Source organism: Gekko japonicus, unplaced genomic scaffold (genome assembly GCF_001447785.1).
Source record: "Gekko japonicus isolate JY-2015 unplaced genomic scaffold, Gekko_japonicus_V1.1 scaffold153, whole genome shotgun sequence".
Lineage (NCBI taxonomy): Eukaryota > Metazoa > Chordata > Lepidosauria > Squamata > Gekkonidae > Gekko > Gekko japonicus.
In genome coordinates this window covers 858,381-867,570 of record NW_015175360.1, presented here as the reverse complement: position 1 = coordinate 867,570, position 9,190 = coordinate 858,381, and the positions used below count along the sequence as shown (strand labels likewise).

Sequence of the window (9,190 nt, the reverse complement as noted above, 5' to 3'; positions counted from 1 at the left end):
AATAGCTCTCTCCTCCTGTGCTGCCTTTCTCCTTTAAAATTACAGCCTCTGTAGTAAACAGAGAGAAAGAACTGAGATAAATAATCTTATAAACTACAAATAACATAGATATATCCTAAGAGAAATACAAAGAAAAATATATTTACCAAAATATTCTAACATCAAAAATAATGGCCATGTACGTTGTAAAATTACATTCTCTGACACTACACTCCGCCCACAGTTCAGAGGAGAGTACATCATTCTGCGCCCCCCCCCCCAATGCATACTACAAATAATAATAATACCTTCAATTTATTGATCACTTTTTCCCACTCATGCGGGCTCAGAGCAATTTACAGTTACTCAGAGACAATGGACTAACAAGTTATTCGTGGGGGATAGGGAAGACAACATACAATATTTAATCACACACACATTGTAGCTGGTCGGAGGATCCATCTGCAGGCTGTATCAGTCATGTCCCGACGGCATGTATTCTGTTGGCTGGCTGATCAGGGCTCTCGATGTCGCACTACCACACTGCCACCGCCTGGCCGATTCGCTCCACTGCAGGGGATGCCGAAACAGATTTTTCCACTTTTTGATCTCACGCAGCAGATAACACACACTGGCAGCTAACACCTCCCCAGGGGAGTGGTGTGCCCATGGTCCCCAATTTATTTACTTGCCGAAGCTTTCGAATCGCTGGGTCCACGATGAGCTAGGGACAAGGCTTGGCTGCTCACACCAGCGCGGGGCTAGAACTGACAAAGCTTGGCAGTTCAGATGTTATAATTATGCAGGGGATTTACCCACTGCGCCACTGCTCCCCGCACAGTAAGCTAGGGTGCAAGAAAATGATTGTTAGCTAGGGTGCAAGAAAATGATTCATTGTTAGCAGTCCGACCCCTCCTCCCACTGAGGGACAGTTTATGGTTACAAAACTAGAAACACCCCTCTATATATCACCCCAACACCCTAAGCGCAGGGCACTGCTTGGGCCAAAGTGGACTCAAAATGGATGCCGGTCTGGCAGGGGCCTAGGAAAGCAGTTTTCAAGCTTGGCTGGCTACTACTGCCTCCTTGCCCTGGAGAGATGCATGACTCAGAAAAATGGGTCACCCGTACACTCAGGAATAATCCCTTCAGCACCCAAGCCTGCCTTTGCTTCACCCATTACCCATGACTAAATAGTGATTAAGAAGAAGAGTTTGGATTTATATCCCGCCCTTCACTTGGAGTCTCAGAGCGGCTTACAAACTCCTTTCCCTTCCCCTCCCCACAACAGACACCCTGTGAGGTAGGTGGGTCTGAGAGAGCTGACGGAAACTGCTCTTTCAAGAACAGCTCTGACAGAACTATGGTTTGCCATTGGTCATCCAGCAGCTGCAAGTGAAGGAGTGGGGAATCAAACTGGTTCTCCCAGATTAGAATCTGCACACTTAACCACCACACCAAACTGGCTCTCTTAATCAATGCTTAAGTCTATTCACCATCCCTATCACCCTTCCTGTCTGGTGCTTGTAGGGCCATCAAACCTCTCCCGCCTTTGTCTACCTATGGTAGAATGAACAGTTCATTGTTCTCTGGTGATGAGTTAACGTGCCTCAGGGTACTTTTTACCCTATAAATATGTCACCTTGCTGCCCCAGCAATGTGTGTGTGTGTTCTTGGATTCCACTCACATACTCACTTGAATGTGGGTCCTCTCCTTTCTCTCACTTCCTGAAACGCTGGCCATTTCCTCTTTGACTTGCTACCTCTGCAGCAATCTTCAAGACTAGTAAATATCACCTATTTCTACAACGCTGTCCCCTTTCCTCCCTGATTCTCCAAGTTAGCTTTTTGCCATATGAATCCTTGTTTTATTCTGTTTTCTTTTTGTTTCAATAAAAACCTTTCCTGTAAATAACAGCCTGATTATTTCCGAGATTTCTCATGGAGACAATCCCTGTATACATAGGTGGAGATTCACCTCTCACTCCATCTTCAAGTTAATTCCCCCAAACTAAGTGGAGACTGCCTATTTGGGTAACATCAAGATAGAGTTGGTGCTAGTAACCTGGCTCTCCCTAATTCTGGCTGGACACCCTAACCATTATATCACACTGGCTATCTTCGCTTTAAAAAAGTCTCCTTGCTAGGGTAATGGAGCCTACTGTATTCAGTTTATCAGTAGCATCAACATAAAACAGCATGCTTCAGTTAATGAAAATTATTAGTGTGTTAGTTTCAACAAATTAAACACAAAGCCAGAAGATGGTTGCTTCTGCTGGGCTTACTATTGAGAAGGCAAGAAGCAAGCAAAGATCACAGGTATGCCCAAATTCTAAGCCTACAAGGTGGGGCTTCGTCACCCCCTTTTTGGATATCTTGACTGAGCCAAGAGGCAAAGTGCTAATCTTTCCATTAGTGCATACTGGGCAGGAATCTGAAAGGCCACAAAGGAAAGGACACATGCAACAAAGCTTTTAAATTCTACCTTTTCACTGCAGTCCCTTCATGTTCTTTCAAAAGCCTTTTTTTTTGCCCATGTTAGAATGTTTCTCTGTAACACGCTAGTTCTGGATGTGCAAGAATTGTTTTGTATGGTGGAGCCTCCAATTGTGCACCCCCTCACAGTACACCCTAGAAATAGGTTTATCTCCTCACCTACTGGATTTGGGAGCCAGGCTTAGTAAATGAGTGTCAATAACAAAAAAGATGTAACCACTAAACATCTTCTATGCCATCGTAAGTGTAGCTGTCTTTGCAAAGCTGAGTGTTAAATTTGATCCAAGACAGATATTTTACTTAAGTTGTAAACAGAGTTGTAACCTAAATCATGTTATTACCATTACATCTGTTGATGCTGGGTTTTATTAAAATATAGCTTTTTTCTTAAATGAGTACATGTTTTTTAGTATTCTATTCGTAACTCTGGATGGAAATAAAGTGAATGTAAAATGATGAATGCAAAGAAATTTCATTTGGGGAGGGATTGTGCCACAGTACCACAGCTTTGCTCACTGAAATTTCCAGCTTCAGTTCCCAGCATCTCCAGCTGAAAGGATCAGGTCATAGTGATATGAAAGTCCTCTGCCCGAGACCCTGGAGACCTACTACCAGTCAGTCAGAATAGAGAAGGGTGGCCTTGGTAGACTAATCTTCTAACACAGATGCAGCTCCATCTGTGTTAGTTTTTAAAGAAAGCTTGAAAACAAAGGGAGGTCCATATACTTTCCATATTACTGCACTAGCAAAGAGCTAGACTCATATCAGAGCTCTTTTCCTATCCATTAAAATATTGCATTGTGGAAGCTGTAAAAAGTTAGGTAAACTGGAGTCAAGCAATACAGTGAGTGGGAGTTGATGCTAAACCTTCAACCTATTGATTCCGTGAATGCTTTTATAGATAAAGCAATTTGATATAAGAATCATTGTTTTATTCTCTATGACAACCCACTTAAGACAAATGATATTCTACATATAGAAGTTAAAATATGTATGTTTACATACAAAGGGTATTTGGTACCATCAAAAGGCAACAGAGGTGTGATTAGCTTTTGTGTGTTTCAATCAGTTAACAAGGTAATGGAATTAGTCTGGGATCCAACTGTTCAATAGGAATGTATATGGAATTGTCATATTAAACATGTATATTTTTTAAGGATGCTAAGAAAAAGAAAATATATTATTCCATCCAAAAATCAAGTCAAATTCTCAACCACTACTACAACAATTAATAACAAAACAAAAACAGATTGCTAAGCATTATGGCAGAAGGAAACGTTAATCCAGTTCCATAAGCAGTAACCGATTCCAGCTAAGATTAATATAGAAGTCCCTTCCCAACTAAGTGGAATACATCATCCATCTTTTAAGGCACAAGGGCTTGTTTAACTGCCTCAGGAACTCTAGTAGCATAATAGTCATGATTTCTCAAGGTTGCGAGGACACCTCCTGAATTCATGTGCTTGACCTCTTTATTATAATTAAAGAAATTCCCATGAATATCAGTAAGCTTGCCTGAAAAAAGGAAAACAATTATTAGTGTTTATGCATGTAGACACAGCAGTTGCATCTCTACAAAGAAAAGAAATGGCCATCAAAACTGTTCTCCTTTTGCCAATGCAACAGACCTTTCTTTTTCCAGACTTGTTTATCTAAATTGAAATTCATCCACACCAGTCATCCCTAACATGACACCCATGGACCCCATTAGTGCTTGCCAATGTGATTCCTGACACCCACTTGTTTCTTCTCCCAAACACTTCTTTTCCAAAACAGAGAACCAATTCCAGCTTTTGTCCACCTCACTAACACAGGAGATCCTTCAAAAGATGATAGGAAGCATCACTTTTATGTCTGCAAGAAACACCCCTTTCCACAGTTCATTGGGAGCTGTTTGGCTTGAACCTCCCGACATTGTGTACCTGTCCCACCCCCCTTGGCAGTCATTTTGTGATTGGTCCCACAATGGCAGCCATTTTGTGGTGGGACCTACCCCCCCCTCTCTCTGTGTATAAAGTGCTGTCAAATAGCAGCTGACTTACAGTGACCCCAGCAAGGGGCTTTCAAGACAAGTAAGAAGCAGAGGTGTTTTGCCATTGCCTTCCTCTACAGAGTCTTCCTTGGTGGTCTCCCATCCAAGTTATCAACCCTACTTAGCTTTCAAGATCTGTTGAGATCAGGCTATACTATATCATTCCACAACCCATGGCACCTAATACCATTTCACAGAATCTAATACCATTTCACCCCAAATCTACAGTATAGTCCTAATTTAGACTAGTTTTATAGTATGTTTCCCACAAGTTACTAGGGAATATTAGGGTACAATCAAATGAAAAGCTGGAAGATGCATAATTAGATTGGCCCAACCTTTTAAAGGAAAAGAGTCTGAGTGTGGGTGCGCATGAATAAGCATATGAGTATGAGGAACAGAGATCTGGATCAGGGCCATGGCACAGTGGGAGAAAATAAATCCTTCCCAACAACTTTGGTGAAACCATGCAGGAAGGAGAAGGTTAAATACCTTCTCCCTCAGGACCATGGCCTCAGTCTGAATCATTTTTCTCCCAACTTTTGCAGCTGCAATTTACTTTTAAAAACACTGAGAATCATAAATCTCCTCATCTACTTTGGCCCCTAACTTTATTAAGCTAAGGGCACATCAAGAAAACCCAACTGTAAAAAACACACAGGCAAAGCAATACTGAGTAGCTCAACAACTGGCAAACAGAAAAAATGCACCCAACAGACAACTTTCAATACTTTAAGTACATTGAAAAAGTTTCAATTCCTCTAAACATGTTTTACCAGTCAACTCACCTCCCACTGCATGCAAAATAGCTTCTGGGGCACAAGTATCCCATTTCTTACACCCAGGGCTAGCAAATACATAAGCAGAAGCTTTGCCTTCTACAAGTTGAATGATCTGATAAAAAGAAAGAATTCACAGACATTTTTTCGCAATAAAGAGATACTCACGTAACGTATTAAAAAACAAAAGAACCCTAGACTTTTTCAATGCTTAGGACTGTGCACTTCTCTTGTTTAGTTTTGATAGCTACACAGTAGTAGACTTCTGAGTATATTTTTCTTCTTATCCATCACACTGCTGCAGTAATAGGAAAAACTGAATTTGCTACAAATGTGTGAAAGCAACAAAGGGAATCCTTTATTTGATGAGACCTAAGCAGCCCAAATTGATTCCAGCAGAAAGACTACTTCTGTTCAATAGTTTTACAGGTAAGGCATGCATCTTTTTCATTGCCCAAATATGCTTTTAGTTTGGTAACTGCCATATGATAAATAAATAAATAAATAAGTTAACCAGGTCCCAGGACTCAATGAAAACTTAAATAGTCCACAAAGGTTTTGTAGCACTTTTGTAAAACAATATCTAACTGGGACTACAGTGTATTTATTTATTCTGTCTTTCTCCTCAAAGGCACCCCAAGCAGCCCTCAACAAAAATAACTACAATGTAAGTAAACCCAAGTAAACTGAATAGTGTACATCTGATCTGTGATACCACAGAGTTTTCTTCTAAAAACTTAATCCTTGTTCCTGTCTCCTGGAAAGGTAGTGAAAGCTAAGAGAGGGGGAGAAATGCACTAGCTCCATTCACAGAATAACTTGTTGTTTCAGCTTTTTAAAAACAATTTACCCCCACTTTGGTATAGCTGAAATAAAATTATCTCCGTACCTTATTTCCTGCCCCTCCAACTCTCACCACAGTATCGGGGTTCATAGCACTAATGCAGTCATTGACCAGTTTGCTGCTGTGTGACCGTGTAGTGGTGATGATATGTTTCCCAGCGGGCACCTCTTTCAGCTGAAATCCAAAGGCACCCAACCCCAGAACTCCCCAGATTGTCCGGCCCAGGGCTGCATCTGCACCTGCCTGCAGAGAAGGTACAAAAATTCAAGACATGGTAACCATGGCCTTCATCATGGCTTTAAAGAGAACGATGGAAAGTATACTAACTGGAGGTATTACCAGCTATGTTGTTTAAAGAGAAGAACTGATTCAGCAGCATTACTGCAATATCTTCAGATTTTATGCATTTACCGTCCTTCTTAGAGAAAGTGTGGGTTCTATCACTGGAAGGGTGCAGTTTGCAGTAAAGATTAGGTATAGTATAGAGATATAGTAAAGATACCTTTGCAAGACATCTAGAAATACTTTATGTATTCAGGCTTCATATCAACAGAGCACAGCATACAGCTATGCTTTATGACAGAGGGGAAAAACAAGGAAGGGCATCCAGACCTTATGGTTCTATTGCCCAGTTAAACCTATCTCAGCTCCACAAAAGGGGCTGTACAAAATGGTTTTTAACAAACTTGTGTGGATAAATTATTAGGCACTGTGGTATATATTGCTGTATATAGCTTATTGTAAGTAGGATCCTATTATCTAATTTCTGTACCACTTAATGTATCATGTGAATACTTATGCTTCAGTTCTTTCTGGGGGTTCCAGACTTCTAAAATCCTGAGGCACTGGTTACCGAATGTCCTATTTTATTGATTGCACTGACTCACTATGTGTAATCCACCTTGAGTCCCTGTGAGAAAGACAAACTATAACCAATGTATGTAATTAAATTCCTTCAGATGGCAAGCTGGATGTAAGAAGCATTATTAATCTTTATGAGAGAAGGCTACTCTTTTATAGAACTGAACAAAGGAAAAAGCATAATCCCACCAACAGCACCAAGTCAAGAAGAGTCTTGTTGTTACATGCCATTTTACTTTGCTTTGTACATTCTATCCTTTCCTCCTGCTTATTTAGGTCTCTTACAGACTGATTGTTTACCCTGCCTTGGATGCTACTGAGAAGGTATTTCCCCCACTCCTCCACAGCGTGATGGTGCTTTGTCGACCTCCCAAGTTTCCCGTCTTTCCTGCAATCTTTCCCAAACCTGCTTTGCTGCGACATGAAGGGGACACTCACAGCAAAAGTCAGGGTTCCACCCACATAGCCAGGAAAGTCCTGCCCACATCAGTAACCTTTTCCCTGCCCCACTCACTTTGTCTCCCAACTTTTAGGATTTTTTTGATAAGGGCAACAGATATCCTTCACCATGGCAAGTATGTTATGGTAACTTCGCAAGGCATCTAGAAAGACTTTATGTATTCAGGCTTATTTATGATATAATAATTATATTATTATATTATTTATAATATAACAATAATAATAAAAATAATAATATAACAACGACAACAATAACAATAACAACAATAACAACAATAACAACAATAACAACAATAACAATAATAACAATAACAACAACAACAACAACAACAATAATATAACTGCTTTATTCTAGTGAAAAACAAGAATTCTACAGTTATCTGTTACGGAAACCATTATAATAATATTAGCATCAAAACATATACCAATTCAAAGTTCCACTTTTCCAATTCCTTTTTTGAAACCTGAAGGAATTTTGAAGGGTAATTATGAATGATGCTGTGGCAGGATTGAGCATCACCCAGGTGACCTGTGGTACTGCAGCCCATAACCAACTAGGTAAGGGTTTAAAATCCATTGGTCCCATTCCCCCAAACACATACAGGACTCTCCAGTCAGTTCAGCCAGTCATTTATTCAGTCCTTCAGTCATATAGTGCAATGAAGTAGCTGAAAGCACTCTTCCTGCCTCATGGCTCCAAAGTTTCCCTTGCTATTCCATCTGCCATACTCCCCAGCAAACCTCTCTCTCCTGTTTTTAAGCCTTGCCTTACCAAGCACCCTGGCTTGGCTGACTTGCTGCCCCACTTATTCCCCAGCTGCTGGTAATGGCTGGTGGCTCGGCCTCTCTCCAGCACTGTTAGCCCTCACCAGCTCCATGGGGTTTGTTTTGCCTTTTCTGAGCAGGCTTCTCAGAGCTGCTGGTGTACCCTCCTGCTTTCCAGCCATGCCTCAGAGCTTTCCTTCTGAGGAGCACCTCCTGGCCTCTGCTAAGTGCGCTCACTCTGTAACCTGTCCCTGTCACAGATGCTCAATAAGTTTATTCATAATTAATCCCATGTCCTCCATAGACTGCAGCAGGTTTGCAGAGGTTAATAAGTATGGATTGTGGGTACAGTATTTGACAAGAGAAATTTCAGGGGGGAAACAAGTTACTCAACCTCCAAACTAGCTCCAGACAGTTAGTAGAGCTGTGTACAGAAATGAGGACATGTCCTTAAGATAAGAATTACTCAAAACTTTCCAGCAAATCAAATAATCTTCTACCTCATAGTTGTAGTAGGGTTGGTTGATAACTCCTGCTATTGCTTTTCCTTCATAAGCAATTCCAATAAGAACGGTTACGTGATCAAGGAGACCTAGGAGAGATAACAAATATAGTTGAATGTGGCGATAAAAAAGAGCAGGTATAGGAGAAAAAGACAAGCCACATATAATTCTAACTTCCTGCCACTATCATACCACCCTGTGAGTGTGACTGGCCCAAAGGTCATTCAGTGAACTTCATGGCAGTGTTGAAGTTTGAACCTGGGTCTAGCACTAGCAAGTATACTACACCAACTTCTGCAGCTGAACCAGCGGCAGATACATCTGCAGATACAGACATATTGCAAATGACATGAGAGCAATGTTCCCTCTAAGCTGTGTAGTCCTGTGTGCAGAAATTCTACTTTGTGAGCTACTGGCATCAAAGTTGTGAGTGAGCTATTTGGCTACTGCACAAATTAGTTTGCTCTGGAGC

At 41.0% G+C, this 9,190-nt stretch overlaps 1 protein-coding gene across 1 annotated transcript in view; it reads right to left on the bottom strand.

The window, feature by feature from the left end:
• Nucleotides 1–3,448: 3,448 nt before the first annotated feature.
• The window catches only part of BPNT1 (3'(2'), 5'-bisphosphate nucleotidase 1), a 16,658-nt gene continuing 10,916 nt past the window's right edge, over nucleotides 3,449–9,190 (bottom strand). Inside the window, exons 6-9 of the mRNA XM_015425373.1 lie at nucleotides 8,716–8,807; nucleotides 6,176–6,373; nucleotides 5,296–5,401; nucleotides 3,449–3,990 (exon numbers count right to left, since the gene is read on the bottom strand). Of these exons, the coding sequence (XP_015280859.1) occupies nucleotides 3,842–3,990; nucleotides 5,296–5,401; nucleotides 6,176–6,373; nucleotides 8,716–8,807 (545 nt within the window). The 3' untranslated portion in view covers nucleotides 3,449–3,841. The remainder of the gene's footprint in view (nucleotides 3,991–5,295; nucleotides 5,402–6,175; nucleotides 6,374–8,715; nucleotides 8,808–9,190) is intronic.